The sequence below is a fragment of the Salvelinus sp. IW2-2015 genome, linkage group LG27, assembly GCF_002910315.2.
Source record: "Salvelinus sp. IW2-2015 linkage group LG27, ASM291031v2, whole genome shotgun sequence".
Taxonomy (NCBI): domain Eukaryota; kingdom Metazoa; phylum Chordata; class Actinopteri; order Salmoniformes; family Salmonidae; genus Salvelinus; species Salvelinus sp. IW2-2015.
The window spans coordinates 28,304,269-28,321,774 of record NC_036867.1 but is presented as its reverse complement, the minus strand read 5'-3'; the positions used below and the strand labels follow the sequence as shown (position 1 = coordinate 28,321,774).

The 17,506-nt window shown below is 42.2% G+C and overlaps 1 protein-coding gene across 3 annotated transcripts in view; it reads right to left on the bottom strand.

The window, feature by feature from the left end:
* The window catches only part of LOC111953620 (neural cell adhesion molecule 2-like), a 396,017-nt gene that overhangs the window by 96,056 nt on the left and 282,455 nt on the right, over window positions 1-17,506 (bottom strand). For all 3 annotated transcript variants that reach the window (XM_023973008.2, XM_023973009.1, XM_023973010.2), the window contains exons 2-3: window positions 6,789-6,863; window positions 1,971-2,177 (exon numbers count right to left, since the gene is read on the bottom strand). In XM_023973008.2, the coding sequence (XP_023828776.1) occupies window positions 1,971-2,177; window positions 6,789-6,863 (282 nt within the window). The remainder of the gene's footprint in view (window positions 1-1,970; window positions 2,178-6,788; window positions 6,864-17,506) is intronic.

Genomic DNA, 17,506 nt, shown 5'->3' with positions numbered 1-17,506 from the left:
TTCACAATTCCTGATATTTAATCATAGTAAAAATTCCCTGGGTTAGGTCAGTTAGGATCACCACTTTATATTAAGAATGTGAAATTTCAGAATAATAGTAGAGAGAATGATTTATTTCAGCATTTATTTATTTCATCACATTCCTAGTGGGTCAGAAGTTTACGTACACTCAATTAGTATTTGGTAGCATCGCCTTTAAATTGTTTAACTTGGGTCAAACGTTTTGGGGTAGCCTTCCACAATAAGGGGTGAATTTTGACTCATTCCTCCTGACAGAGCTGGCATAACTGAGTCAGGTTTATAGGCCTCCTTGCTCGCACACACTTTTTCAGTTCTGCCCACAAATGTTCTATAGGATTGAGGTCAGCGCTTTGTGATGGCCACTCCAATACCTTGACTTTGTTGTCCTTAAGCCATTTTGCCACAACTTTGGAAGTATGCTTGGGGTCATTGTCCAATTGGAAGACCCATTTGTGACCAAGCTTTAACTTCCTGACTGACTTGAGATGTTGCTTCAATATATCCACATAATTATTATATCTCATGATGCTATCTATTTTGTGAAGTGCACCAGTCCCTCCTACAGCAAAGCACCCCTACAACATGATGCTGCCACCCCCGTGCTTCACGGTTGGGATGGTGTTCTTCGGCTTGCAAGCCTCCCCCTTTTACCTCCAAACATAACGATATTTATTATTGCCAAACAGTTCTATTTTTGTTTCATCAGACAAGAGGACATTTCTTCAAAAAGTACAATCTTTGTCCCCATGTGCAGTTGTAAACTGTAGTCTGGCTTTTTTAATGGTGGTTTTGGAGCAGTGGCTTCTTCCTTGCTGAGCGGCCTTTCAGGTTATGTCGATATAGGACTCGTTTTACTGTGGATATAGTTACTTTTGTACATGTTTCCTCCAGCATCTTCACAAGGTCCTTTGCTGTTGTTCTGGGATTGATTTGCCCTTTTCGAACGAAAGTACGTTCATCTCTAAGAGACAGAAAACATCTCCTTCCTGAGCGGTATGACGGCTGCGTGGTCCCATGGTGTTTATACTTGCATACTATTGTTTGTACAGATGAATGTGGTACCTTCAGGCGTTTGTAAATTGCTCCCAAGGATGAACCAGACTTGCGGAGGTGCACAATTGTTTTTCTGAGGTCTTGGCTGATTTCTTTTAATTTCCCATGATGTCAAGCAAAGAGGCACTGAGTTTGAAGTTAGGCCTTGAAATACATCCACAGGTACACCTCCAATTGACTCAAATGATGTCAATGAGCCTATCAGAAGCTTCTAAAGCCATGACATCATTTTCTGGAATTTTCCAAGCTGTTTAAAGGCACAGTGGATGTAAACACTGACCCACTGAATTGTGATACAGTGAATTACAAGGGAAATAATCTGTCTGTCAACAATTGTTGGAAAAATTACTTGTCATGCACAAAGTAGATGTCCTAACCGACTTGCCAAAACTATAGTTTGTTAACAAGACATTTGTGGAGTGATTGAAAAATGATTTCAATGACTCCAACATAATGTATGTAAACTTCCGACTTCAACTGTACACACACAGTACACACACCACACCGGTGATTCAAATCAAGCGTCTGCCAGATGGCTACCAGCTGCAAAACTCCTCTGTGTATCACGTCCCATTAACGGCCACAGAAGATTCCCTCTCCCATACGATTAGAGCCTGCCTCCTTCGCCTGCACACATTCAGTACTATCCATCATACACACCACCAGACCCAGCGAACATTCACTACACTCTTTAAATGGGCAAGTTATTACGGAAGTGCAATGGAATGTAAATATGGTGTATCTTTATGATCTAACAGAGGAGACGGCGATGTGTTCAACTCATGTCTTTGTATGTCTGAAGGACCCCTACAGAGGCTGGAATGGATACAGAGGGGATGAAGAGAGTGTGGTGTGTGTGTTCTCCTCTGTTACATATGCATGTAAGTGACACTCACGGTACATCTCCAGCACCATGGTGGCCTCCTGCGTCTGTCCCTGGGCGTCGGTGGCCTGGCAGCGGTAGATGCCCGCGTCCTCCACCTCAGCATTATAGATGGTCAGCCTGGAGCTGTCCTCCCCGGTGTGCAGGGCCACACGCTGGGACGACACGATGCGCTCCCCCTGGGGGTTAAACCACTCCAGGTTCACCGGCTCTCCGATCACTGGTGGGACAGAGAAAACTTATAGGTAACATTAAGTAACTGTAAAAAGAACCAAGCCAAGTCGTAGACTTTAGAGCAGTATTTCCCAAACCTCCCCTTGAGTACCCCACCATTAGTTCCACTTATATATTCATTAGCACACCTGAAATAAATGGTAACCTAATCAGCCCTTGTTCAACATGGGAAAGGTATGCCTCTTTGAATTTTGAAAAACTTGTTATCCCACTTTGGAGACGAGTAGGAGAAAAATGCCGTTGAATGATTTTCACACTTTCGAGAGCATTGGTGCCCAGGACGTTGATCGTAGTCGACCGGTCGATCGCAAACTTCTTTCTAGTAGACCGCAAAAACTTTTTGAAAATGTATGCACTAAAAATATATGTTTGGAAATTCACAGCGTTACCATCGAGTCTGCTTAAAAATAATAAAGTCCACAGTTCTGAAGCACCGTATGCTTTGCTTACAGGTTAGCTTCTTTCTCGAATATTATTGCACGGCCAAAATAAAAATAAAAACAGCTTGATTGACATAAAATTTGACCAACCCACGGCACTATAGTTGCTACATTTGTTTTCCAAACTGTCGCTACTATAGCAACCGTCTGCAGTTAGCACGTTTCCATTTCCACGCTTGCGAGACCTGTAACAGAATATTCTTTGATGTTCCAGTGGCAGTAATTGTTTTACGATGTTTTTTTTTCTATGAAGTTGCGGTTACGTTTTTAATATGAGTGCTGGACCAAGCAGCAAGAAAACGAAAATCTACCACTTTCACAGTGAGTGGGAAGATCTGCCATTCAAGCATAGCTCTTGCTAAGAGGGAAAATGTCAAGAGGCATTTCAAAACTGTTTACAATAAATATGAAAGTGACTTTCCAGGTAAAAGTGAACTACGTAAGACAAAAGTAAAAGAGTTGAAGTCTCAACTAGCTGCCCAACAATCGATCTTTACAAGGCACAGCTCAAAATCAAAGGCAACCACGATTGCATCATTCCGGGTGAGTCGCATACTAGCAAAGCACAAGAAACTGTTCCAGGATGGACAAATGGTAAAAGAGGCCTTTTTAGAGGCAACATAATGATTGTTTGATGATTTCAAAAATAAATCCGAAATCATTTCCGCTACTAAGGATGTTCAGCTATCCAGGAATATGTTTTCGTTTCAGTCTCCTCCATCTCCTCTAACCGAAGCTAGTTTTATGGATTTGTTTTCTATTAGTACAATTAACAGCCATACAGAAAGACTCATGTGAAGGTGAAATTACAGAGGAGGAACTTCTTGATGCAATTAAAGCCTTTAAGTCCGGGAAAACTCCAGGGCTGGATGGCAAACATTTTTTGATGTACTCAGAGCATTAGCATGTTTTAACCACTCCTATGTAAATGGTAGATTATCAGACACTCAACAAGAAGGTCTGATTTCTTTATTACTGAAACAGGATACAAGTGGGAAATATAAAGATCCAGGCCATTTAAAAAATTGTAGGCCCCTTACACTTCAGTGTGCGATGCAAAAATTCTAGGAAAATGTATAGCGCATAGAATTTCAAAGGTATTGTCGGATATTATTCATTCTAATCAGAAGGCTTTTTACATGGACGATACATTGGAGATAGCATAAGGCAAGTAAGGGGAAACAATAGAACACAATGAAAAATCTGGGAAACCAGGCCTGCTATTCATTGCAGACTTTGAAAATGCTTTTGATAAAGTATGACTGGAGATTATATATAAATGCAAGGAACATTTCAATTTTGGAGAATCTCTTATAAAATGGGTTAAAATAATGTATAGTAACCGTAGGTGTAAAATAGTAAATAATGGCTACTTCACAAAATGTTTTAAACTGTCCACTATCGCCATATCTATTTATTATGACCATCGAAATGTTAGCTATTCAAATCAGATCCAACAATAATATCAAGGGATTAAAAATGCAAGGCTTAAAAACAGAGGTGTCATTGTACACTGATGATTCATGTTCTTTTTATTGGCCAGTTGGAGATATTGCTTTTTCTTTGCAACTCTGCCTAGAAGGCCAGCATCCCGGAGTCGCCTCTTCCCTGTTGACAGTGAGACTGGTGTTTTGCGGGTACTATTTATTGAAGCTGCCAGTTGAGGACTTGTGAGGCGTTCAAGAATGGCCTTTTTCTCACTCACCTTCGGTTATTTGAAAATGAAATCTCCAAAATATCCTCATTTTTTAAACAAAGTATTTTTTGTTTAAAAAAAATTCCAAGCTGTTTAAAGGCACAGTCAACTTAGTGTATGTAAACTCTGACCCACTGGAATTGTGATACAGTGAATTATAAATGAAAGATGTCTGTAAACAATTGTTAGAAAAGTACTTGTGTCATGCACAAAGTCCTAACCGACTTGCCAAAACTGTAGTTTGTTAACAAGAAATTTGTGGAGTGGTTGAAAAACCATTTTTAATGACTCCAACCTAAGTGTATGTAAACTTCTGACTTTAACTGTATGTCTTGCACAGTGGAGGCTGCTAAGTGGAGGACAGCTCATAATAATGTCCGGAACAGCACAAATGGAATGGCATCAAACACATGGAAACCATATACAGTGGGGCAAAAAAGTATTTAGTCAGCCACCAATTGTGCAAGTTCTCCCACTTAAAAAGATGAGAGAGGACTGTAATTTGCCCCACTGTACATATACTATTTCTCGTCACACACACACACATTTTTACATTTCTGCTACACACACCTGTTTCTGCTAAACCACAGGAGGTTGTTGGCACCTTAATTGGGGAGAAAGGGCTCGTGGTAATGGCTGGAGCGGAATTAGTGGAWTGGTATCAAATACATCAAACAATTGGTTTCTATGTGTTTATGTGATGCCATTTCATTCGCTCTGTTCCAGCCATTATTACGAGCCATCCTCCCCTCCACTGACACACGCACGCAGGTACATGCACACACTCTTAGAGAATACTTCAGGACACTCTGGGAGTCATCCAAAGAGTCAACAAACATGAGACAATTACCGCTCCTTCAGTGGTTCTCTTTCTCTCTCTCTCTCTGCCTAACTAACTTCTTCTCGCTCTCACTCTGTGTGTGAGTGTGTGCGTGTTTATGTATGCTTGTGTGCTTGTACACTGTATACGTGCAGGTGTGTGGTATGTATGAACTGCCTTGGCTGTGAAAGGAGAACTGAGAGGTCACTGCACCCCGTGGCAATAAATATATCCTCAGTCATTGAGACCAGTGGAGGAGTGATATGCTATAGAGCTTCCATTCTCCAACATCCTCCATATTGTCTGCAGAAGGATCTGTTGAGCTAACATGATGTGCAGGGATTGTTTGAAGGCTGGGACACTGGTAAGACTATTGTATGTCTCTGGGAGAGGTATTCACCTGAAGTAAAACATATTTTGACATGTCTTGCCAACCAGCATGTGGTTAAAGTGTAACTCGAGACTGAGTGGAGCACTGAGAGGCACCGCTTAGCAATGATATCTGATTAAACACTGACAGAACTCTATAATACTATTTTTAATAGTGACAAATGGCAAGCAGATAAACCATGCAGTTTGCTGAATGTGTTTAACTATACTTGTGGGGGATCAGAGGTCCTAACAAGAATTGTAAACGGAAATGTTTTGACCAACTGGGGACATTTTGTTAATCCCCACAAGGTCAAATTCTATTTCTAGGGGGTTTAGGGTTAAGGTTATAATTAGGTTTAGGGAAAATAGGATTTGGAATGGGACTGAATTGTGTCCCCCCACAAGGTTAGTTATAGAAGACTATGTGTGTGTGTGTGTGTGTGTGCGTGTTTTAGGGTTAAGGTTAGGTTTTGGGGTTAAGGTTAGGAAAAATAGGATTGTGAATGGGACTGAAAATGTGTTCCCACATGGTTAGTTATTGTTGACTGTGTGCGTGTGTGCCTCTCTCTCTCCCATCCCTCTTCTCTCCTCTCACCCATTTCTCCCCCACTTTCACCCCATTATTCTCCACCTACCCATCTCCCCACCCTTCTCACCCAATCTTTCTCCCAGCCCCTCTTCCTTCCTCTACTCTCCGCACTTTACGTCTCCCTCCACTAACCACCCTCTGTCCCTGTCCCTCTCTTCTCTGTCGATAAGCTCTCCTCACCATCTCCACCCCTCACTCCCCTCGCCACCCTCAGTCATTCCTTCTCCCTGCCCCTTTCCTTCCTGTCCCTCTGCTGTTAGCTCCATGTTGTGCTGTGCTGGCAGAAGAAGACAGGGACACAGCAGGGGTGGAACTGTGGACCAATGCACTGCCAGCCCACATTGCCACCCTACAGAGCTGCAGGTACTTGGCTTGGGGCCCATGGCACATAGACCCCCCAAACAGGGGCGGATAGGACAGGATCTGCAACAGGGTGGGATGGGCAAGGGGTTAGGTGAAGGCTGGGGGATTGGGGAGAGAGTTGATACCGTTGGTTGGTTGGGAGGGATGATTATGTGTGGGATGGGGGGCAACCGTGTCGCCCAAACAACGGTTCCATCCACCCCACCACCTCCATCCAACCCATCGCCCATCTCACCACACACTCAGGATGACATGTCCACATTTACATTCGATTTAACACACAGACAAGCATGTTCTCTTCACCATAGCCATCTTACCTGTGCATTTGAAGAACTTGGACTCTCCCACACTTAGCTCCACCTTGTTCAAGGATATGGATACCTGTAGAACAGCTGTGAGGAGAGAGAGAAAGAGAAAAAAGATGAGTATATACACACACAAAAACTCAGGAGAATAAGAAAGAGAAAAAACATGGGGGGGTGGGGGGGGTGACTGGATTTAAAAATTTGGCGCTGTACAACGTGACCGGTCGGGAGTAGGCTATTCAGTGACTGCGAGTGAAGAGCAAAATAATCATAATATTGATTTATCAAGACCAGTTCCCATGTGTGTCTAAGAGCAGAGCGAAACTGTGCTGAAATAGTTGACCACACGTGGGTATGCTGTTGCTTAAAATCCTATTATAACAATTGGATGACTTTTAGTGTTCCAGTATGCAACAATATGTTGCCTTCAATAGTCTACTTCATTCTTAAAAGAACACCAGCACAGAAAAGAGAAAGGAGACTTAAATAATACAACAATAAAGCGATTCATAAATGCATTTGACTGTTTTTAATATTGGCCATCAACCAAAAACACATAATCTACCATGGTTTTCCATTTCTAGCGAGATGATTCAAGCCATCGACTCACTGATGACAGTTGAAAACTTGAGTGGACTTATGGAAAGGCTCTGTAAGACATTTAATATATACACTACCCTTCAAAAGTTTGGGGTCACTTAGAAATGTCCTTGTTTTTGAAAGAAAAGCACATTTTTTTGTCCATTAAAATAACATAAAATTGATCAGAAAGTTTGGGGTCACTTAGAAATGTCCTTGTTTTTGAAATAAAAGTAAATTTTTGTCCATTAAAATAACATAAAATGTATCAGAAATACAGTGTAGACATTGTTATCAACTGAAAACATTCATCCGTAACTATGCCAAGCCTACAAGCAAAGATGAACTGGTGAACGCCATCAAGACGTTTTGGCTTGAGAAATTGACGATACAACAAATGCATTGGTTATCTCAGCAAGGTTTTACCCGTGGTCGTGGAGATGGGGGGGAAGTGCAACTAAAATGTAGTTTAAATAATACATTGCAAATTGGTGGGATTTTCACACATATAGTAACCGGGCTATTAAATTACCATTTTGTAAATAAATCGATGTATGAAGAGTCTAATGTCCTACTAATAGCCCATCATGGAAACATTGTTTGCATGATGGTCTACACCTGCTAGAGTACACTTGTGAAAAACAAGTATTTGTAAACATGTTTTCAAAATGCCTCCAGCTGTCCATCACCACTTTAAATAAAAACACAGCATCTAAAAAAAAATGCACATAACGCTTGATTACATTTTTCATCGTAACCACAATGTCATAAATAATTAAACACACACACAACATGAGCAGATTAACTTGGGTCAAAACAGCCAAAGCATTTTTCGTTAGGGCAAATCTCGTCTGTGAGAATATCCAATGGGCTTTTATATAATTATAATGTAGGGTTAATTATAATAATAACAATTGTTGAATAACAGATCGGCTCTTAGAACTCATTGAGACGTGGCTTCTATATTCAATATAATAATTCATTCAGAAGGTTAAACCCATACGTTTTAGGCCTGCAGTAGGTTTTAATGAACTGAAAATGGTGTGTCAATTCATAAAGCTATTTTGCAATCTGTATGTCACAGCTGTCAATTTTTTGGTTCTTAAATTAAACTGGTATATATTTTGGTCTCTTAATGCAGAGCCGACAGACAAGTTACTTACTTTTTTATTTTTCCCCCCGGGACGGTTGAGCTAATGTGCACTAATGTGAAAAGCATGACGTGGTAATTAAGAAAGAACATTTGCCAGGACATAGGCATGTCTTAGATGGGCAGAAAGCTTAAATGATTGATAATCTAACTACACTGTCCAATTTACAGAAGCTAATACAGTGAACAAATACCATGCTATTGTTTTAAGAGAGTGCACAACAACAAAAAACTTTTAACAGTGTATTTTCTGTAGGGAAGATAATTATCCATCATTTTTGCCATTCCTGGGAGTGTGTAAACTTAAATGCTTTATTACCATATCATTTTTGTATGTTCTCTATAGTTATGTACTTGCAAATATATCAATTGACCAATTCGGCACATTTTGGCAGACTTGATACCACATTTTTAACAGTAATAGAATGGCTCATTGGATGAGTCTAAAACTTTGCACGTACACTGCTAAATTGCGCCTAGACTCCTAAGTCATATAATTGCCTTTCTGAAAATGCATGTTTTTTTCTTTGTATTATCTTTTACCAGATCTAATGTGTTATATTCTCCTACATGAATTTCACATTTCCACACACTTCAAAGTGTTTCCTTTCAAATGGTATCAATAATATGCATATACTTGCTTCAGGTCCTGAGCTACAGACAGTTAGATTTGGGTATGTAATGTAAGGCGGAAAAAAAAAAGGGTCTGATCCTTTTAACTGAAATTGCAACAAACTTTTTGTAATCTGAATAAAGAGAAAAGGGCCATTCTTGAACACGTGGTGAGACATTCCAACTGATTTCTAAATAAAGCCAGTTTGTTATTTAGAATTGTTTATTTCTGTTTGTAGAGAAAAAAAAAAAAAAAAGGCCACCGTGTATATTCTTTTCAGAAAATCGTCAGTCCACATGTCAAGTGAAATTCCCCCATTGTATTTACCTAGGTTCTCTGTTAACTCCAGGACCACCGGCAGTTGTTGTTGATGCCTGATGCAGGACTCCAGTGCCAGAGGAGAGACTCTCAGACTGAAAACGCCTCCATTAATTGCCACAGTTTAGACTACCGCTAGATCGGCGTTCAAACTCCCCCTTGTGATAGTGTGGTGCAATGACAGAATACCACCATCTACCACTAACGGTCGCGGCATAAGCTTGTAACTTTTAAAGGAAGAACCACTGTACCATTCTATGAAGCTCAAATACTTCAAATTATGCATCACAAGAGGCTTACTTCAATGGCAGTCTTCAAAAGTACAAAGCAATGAGCCTTTCCCCTTTGCTCGGAGACTGCTACTACTAGGGTATCGGGTATCATGCGGAGGTTCACATAGGATGAAGGACTAGGTAATGAGTGGAGTTGCGACACTTCACTTTACCATATAAAAGCTTGAAATCACCCACACAATTCGAATGTAGATGTTCAGCTGCACCTCATTGCAAGTTGTACTTAAGTGCCTTGCTTGCTGCTTACCCCTTCCCGAGCCAAGTGTGCATCCCAAATGGAACCATATTCTCTATATAGTGCACTTCTTTTGACCATAGGCCTGTGAGCTGGTCCTATGGGCCCTGGTCAAAAGTAGTGCACTGAATGGGGAATAGGGTGTCATTTGGGATACAGTTGCAGCCAGAGAAGAATAGCGTGAATCTAGTTAGGGAGGAGAAAGCACCTTTGATCTTTTCTCTCTCTCTCTCTGTCTCTCTGTCCTTTGATTATCCCTTCTTTCCATCTCTTATTTTATTTCGCTACAGTTTGTCTTTATGTTCTGTAGATGCGCACACACACACACACACACACACGTGCATGTACACACACACTAAGAAATGTTCTGTGTCAGAGAGCTGCCTATAAATAGCAGTAGGTGGACACTACTGTAATGTCAACACCTTGCTTCATGCCTGGTAATACACATCTACATCACAAGAGTTGTGATTTATCTATACTGAAAAAAACTATAAACACAAAATGCAACAATTTCAAAGATTTTACTGAGTTACAGTTCATTTAAGGAAATCAGTCAATTGAAATAAATAAATTAGCCACTAATCTATGGATTTCACATGACTGGGCAGTGGCACAGCCAATCAGAATATGTTTTTCCCCACAAAAGGGCTTCATTATAGACAGAAATACTCCTCATCACCCCCTCCCACCTCTGCTCAGACGATCCCGCAGATGAAGAAGCCGGATATGCCTGGAGTGGTTACACGGGGTCTGCTGTTGTGAGGCTGGTTGGACCTAATGCCAAATTCTCTAAAATGATGTTGGAGGCAGCTTATGGTAGAGAAATGAACATTCAATTCTCTGGCAACAGCTCTGGTGGACATTCCTGCAGTCAGCATGCCAATTGCACGCCCCCTCAAACATGAGACATCTGTGGCATTGTGTTGTGTGACAGAACTGCACATTTTAAAGTGGTCTTTTAAACTCTTGATATGCCACACCTGTCAGGTGGATGGTTTATATTGGAAAATGAGAAATGCTCACTAATATGGATATAAACAAATTTGTGCACAAAATTTGAGAGAAATAAGCTTTTTGTGTGCAGGGAATATATTATTTCAGCTCATGAAACATGTGACCAACAATTTACATGTTGCGTTTATGTTTTTGTTTAGTCTATAGGCTCCAGAGTGGCGCAGCTGTCTAAGGCACTGCATCTCAGTGCAAGAAATGTCACTACAGTCCCTGGTTCAAATCCAGGCTGTATCACATCTGGCCGTGATTGGAAGTCCCATAGGGCGGCGCACAATTGGCCCAGCGTCGTCCGGGGTAGGCCGTCAATGTAAATAAGAATTTGACCTTAACTGACTTGCCTCGTTAAATAAAGGTTCAATAAAAAAAATATACTGTATATCTTTGCGCACACACACAACCCCCCGGCCCCACCCCCGGCAAACACAACACACTGCCCCATCCCCAGGGTAGCACTATATTACAGTTGCCAGTTCTGTCCTCTCAGCTCTGCCCCACTTCCTCCTCTTCCCTGTGACATGGAGCTCCAGCTGTGCCTGGTGCCCCTGCTCTCAGAGGTAACAAGTAGACCGTCTGCCATACCTTACAGTCGCTCCAACTGGCTGATTAACGAGCAGAGGACTCATATGCACGTACGCAGATACACAGACACACACACAGACTCTGGCCCGATGCATGCACACACACACACACACACACACACACTCCACCCCTCCCTCCATCACCACTGCATCATTAACTACCAGCCAATTCCTGCTTACAAGCAAAAACTCAAAACAGGAAGTACCAGTGACGCTCTCAATACGGAAGTGGTCCGATGAAGAGGATGCTAAGCTACAGGATTGTTTACCACATCAGTTACCGGCTTCATTAACCCTTTGACACGTATGAACCCATATTTGTGATCATTGTTGAGTGGTCCCTGCAGGGTACCATCGCAAATATGTGATTGGAACAGTAGCAACAGAACACATGATGCAACAAACATATCTAAACGTCATTGTTGTCTGAAAAGCATCTAAACAATGTTTTGTATTGATGGAACATATAGCTCTTAACTTTGTTCACCTTTTATTGTAAAAGACAAATGCAAACTTCATCATCCAAGCATCACACGGAACACATCCACAGCCAAAATAATTCGATAAACCAGTCTAAGGTTGCGCTGACAAAAGAACTACACATAAGTTGGCGACCTAGAAGCTATACTTGTTTACAATGGAATATCTCTGGTGAGCACAAGGGAGAAATTGAATAGTGTTAAGAAAGGAGATATGCGTCAGCTAAGCTAACAGCGGCTAAATTCTTTATGACAGCAGCTTGTTTATGTTTGACAAGGAACAACTCCCTAATCCCAGAATGCCATTCACTATAAAACGCAAATAAACAAAGTCAAAGATGGCTGCGCCCATTGGCCAAATAAAATCAACTTAGTTTGGCCACAGAATATTACAAATCTTCGATGTGTTTGTTACAGTGTATACAAGAACCGGAGCACATGACTTGACAAGTCATTTACATTTTTTGACGAATCACAAAGCAAATAAAATGTTATCACCTCAAATACTAGTATACTGCAACAGTGTTGCCAGATTTGGGTGAAACCATTATAGGGGGATTTGTAGTTAGTAATACTTTAAGTTTATACAAATGTAACCACGTTTTAGAAGGAGATCAATAGCTGGTCCACGCACATAACGTTCAGCCCTTAGATCACGCCAAAGCATACACCTACATAATCCTGTCTAGCTCCATAGTTTATGATAACCCATATCTACAACCTCAGCTCACTCATGCCACAGTCTCTGCACACAGTACACCGTAGCTGATAACACCAACACACACCATTCAATCTGATCATCCACACAAACTACCTCACTTTGTTGCTTACATGACTTGGATCCACCCTGTTCTCACTCTCCTCCGTCCCGACCAGGCTAAAACCTATCCAAGCCATAATGCTTACCACATTTGATGATTGCGAAATATCTTCTTCACTTGGTGACGACGCAGGCATCTGTAGGCTACATGTCCAGTGGTGATAAAATGTTGATATGAACAAAAAGTATTTACAAAGCCAGCGTTTACCTTAGCCATGGTTGGCATAGGTCATATATGCTGATACCCCACTCTCACTTTGTTTCTTCGCAACTATTGTGTCAAACACACCGGACTTAGCACCTCAGGTGTTCCGCCCTGTCTTACATGAGCAGACCCCTCAGACAAGCTAATACCAAAGCCTCTTTCAGATAATAATACATGTAACATAGATGACTATAATAATTAAATAATTATCAATAATTCTATAGATACTCGCTGCTACTACTATAGATAGAAAGGATAAGAGATTGAGTGGTTCAAAAAATACAGTTTAATAAAACCTAATACGAAGCAGAAAATGCGGTCTTGATGCAGTGAGGTGTGCAGAGAATAATGTCAGCATAGAATTCTGGTACCGTGTGCAAAAACAACTCACGTTGTAAGGGTTGTTATTAATATTTAGAACTTACGCATTAAACGTTTAATAAGTGCATCGATGACAGTCCCCACAGTGACCGTACGTACATCCCAACCAGAAGCCATGGATTACAGGCAACATCCATATTGGGCTAAAGGCTAAAGCTGTCACTTTCAATGAGCGGGACACTAATCCAGAAGCTTATAAGAAAACCAAGCTACGCCTCCGACGAACCACCAAACAGACAAAGCATCAATACAGTACCAAGATCAAATCCTACTACACCGGCTCTGACTCTCGTTGGATGTGGCAGGGCTTGCAAACTAGCACAGGTTACAAAGGGAAACCCCGTCACGAACTGTCCCGTGACGTAAGCCTACCAGATGAGCTAAATACCTTCTATGCACACTTCGAGGCTGGCAACACTGAACTACGCATGAGAGCACCAGCTGTTCCGGACTGTGTTATCACTCTCTCCATAGCCGATGTGAGTAATACTTTTACCCTTTTACTGCTGTGTGCTAAATCATTGACAAACAGAGTGTTTCTTGGTAGTCTTAAACAAATCTACTTTAAAACAAAAATATACACCTCACACACATAGTTATGGGCTTTAAAAAAAGAAGACACCTGTGCCATGTCAGATATAGAGTTGAAATGTATTATATTTTGAGTTTGCATTCCAATATTAAACTTTATATACATCACAGAAGACTGAAATATAACAAAACCGTTTGACATAGAAACACCAGATTTTTGGCGGGTTTTTAAAATAATGTTTATTAAAAAAATATTAATAACATTCCACCCATGAGACCACTAGGTAATTTGACTGCAGGAAAGGGCTACACAGGTTAGCATTCAGAAGGCTGCAGGGCCAGACGGATTATCAGGACACATACTCAGAGCATGTGCTTACCAGCTGGCAAGTGTCTTCACTGACATTTTCAACCTCTCCCTGACCACCATAGTCCCTCTGTCCAAGAATGCTAAGGTAACCTGCATAAATGACTATTGTCCCATAGCACTCATATCTATAGCCATGAAATGCTTTGAAAATCTGGTCATGGCTCACATCAACACCATCATCCTAGACACCCTGGACCAACTCCAATTTGCATACCGCTACAACAGATCCACAGATTACGCAATCTTGATTGCACACCTACGTGATAATGCTGTTCATTGACTACAGCTCAGCGTTCAACAACATTGTGCCCTCCAAGATCATCACTAAATTAAGGGCCCTGGGATTAAACACCTCCTATGCAATTGGATCCTGGACTTCCTGACGGCCGCCCCCAGGTGGCGAGGATAGGCAGCAACACATCTGCCACGCTTATCCTCAACTCGGGGGCCCCTCGGGGGTGTGTGCTTAGACCCCTTCTGTACTCCCTGGTCAACCACGACTGTGTGGCCGTGCACGACCCCAACAACATCATTACGTTTACAGACGACACAGCGGTGGTAGGCCTGATCACCGACAACGATGAGACAGGGAGAAGGTCAGAGACCTGGCAGTGTGGTGCCATGACAATAACCTCTCCCTCAACATCAGCAAGACAAAGGAGCTGATCCTGGACTACAGAAAATGGAGGACCGAGCATGCCCCCATCCACAACGATGGGGCTGTTGTGGAACAGGTCGAGCGCTTCAAGTTCCTTGGTGCACACATAACTAAGGAGCTATCATGGTCCACACACAACACAGTTGTGAAGAGGGCATGACAACACCTCTTCCCCCTCATGAGGCTGAAAAGATTCGGCATGGGCCCTCAGATCCTCAAAAAGTTATACAGCTGCACCATCAAGAGCATCTTTAATGGCTGCATCACAGCTTGGTTTGGCAACTGTTTGTCATCCGATTGCAAGGCGCTACAGAGGGTAGTGCTTACCGCCCAGTACATCACTGGAGCCGAGCTCCCTGCCATCCAGAACCTCTGTACCAGGCGGAGTCAGAGGAAGGCCCAAAAAATGGTCAAACACTCCAGCCACTCTCTGCTACCGCATGGCAAGTGGTACCGATGCACAAGGTCTCGAACCAACAGTATCCTGAACAGCTTCAACCCCTAAGCTTTAAGACTGCTAAATAGTTAATTAAATAGTTAACCAATAGCTACTCGAAATATCTGCATTGACCCTTTTTGCAATTATCTCTTTTGACTCATAACATACGCTGCTGTTACTGTATATTATCTATCCCGTCACTTTATCCCTACCTATATGTACATACTGTATCAACCTCATCTACCTCATACCCCTGCACATCTACTGGTTATCATCTAATTATTTCCTATCTGCATTGTTGGGAAGGGAAAACCGACATGGTCTGGCAGTGTCACTTTTGCAATCATCTTCTACTATCATCCCAAATGATAATTGTTGCCATATCCTCCACAACAAGAGACTGTGCAATCATCACACAATGGAATGCGAACACATACTAGTACTAATTAATTAATTAGAAGGCCCAATCAACAGGCCAATATAAAATACTTCAAGCTGCTAAGTCAATCACATACTCCCCCACTCCTCTCTCCCTCTTTCCTCAAATGATAGAATAACCCAGATCCCCCACTTCCCCCCAGTCATAACCCCTTGAGGTTTCCTTCCTGACAGGCTGTCACCTCACAGCCTGTGGTCACGTAGTTGAGGAAATTACCCAGAATGCATTTTACTTTCCTTTTCCTCTGTTGCTGTATAGTAGCTCTGTGTCGAGGGGGCTGAATGGTGTGTGTGTGTGTGTGTATTGTACACCAGCTATGTGATGTCAAGAGGGGCGCCTGGAACGCCTTCAAGTCCTCTGTGAAATCACAGGGAATTACAGCTGAGCAGTCTCTTTCAGTCTCGCCTCAGGGCACATCTGCACTGTGTGCTCAATTACTGCTAATACACACGCTCTATGCAGGGGTGTTTGTTTAGAATGTCAAGGAATGGAAGTAACAGAGCCTGTTACATAATGGGACTACTGTAGGACTATAATGCAAAACAAATCCTATGCAATATATTGGGCAGTYGATTGGGCACTCTTGTCAATCAATGAATGTACTGGTAGGGAAGAAAGAGAGCAGGTGACTGATGCTCGGACACATCTGTCTGTCCATCCATCCATCCGTCTCACTCCTCGTCCTGTCACTATGGCATCCAATCCTCTGGACACGACAGTGGTGGCTCATGTCACCAAACCATGTCCAATCGCACTGACATATCAGCTCATGTATGGTCCCAGGCAGCACTAGCTCTCTTTCTTTCCCGCTCGCGCCATCTCTCGATGCATTGCTTTCCCACTGCTTTTCCAATTTCCCTCTCCTTTCTTTAAGCCTCTCATACCGCAAGCTGGCCTCGTGGAGATGGAGAGAGACCACCCTCTATTTGCTTGGACCTCCGATGGATGGAATCACACACACACACACACACACACACACACACCACACCACACACACACACACACACACACACACACAACACACACACACACACACACACACACACACACACACACACACACCACACACACACAACACACACACACACACACACACACACACACACGTTGCACGCATAGACCCACAGACACTCACACATACACAAACACACAGGGCTGTCTCTAGCCTTTTGGCGGCCATGAACACTTTGCCATTGAATCAGTCAATCTTGATGAACAATAGATGTGCAACAAGTCAAGTACAATGTCAAGTACATGTCATGGTTCCACCTGTCACCAGAGGACGGCAGAGACCGTCCTAGAGACATTAATGACACTCAGGTGTGTCCTATTTACTCGTTATGATTTCCCTGTTAAAATAAGAGTTTTCTGTTGTCCTTTGCAGAAGCTTGGATTATTTACCGCGTGCATTTGTTTCCTGAGGGAGTTTGAGACTTAGTGTTTATTGTTTTTTCAAGTGTACTGTGATCCTGCAGCTACCGTTTCTCAGTAAAGTATGATGTTTATCCTGAACCACTTATTCCTCGTCTGGTCTCTTCTCTGCACCTGGGTCCAACCTCACCACGTCACAGCAAGCTTCTGCCTCAACATGGACCCAGCAGAGATCACCCAGATCCAGAATGCTA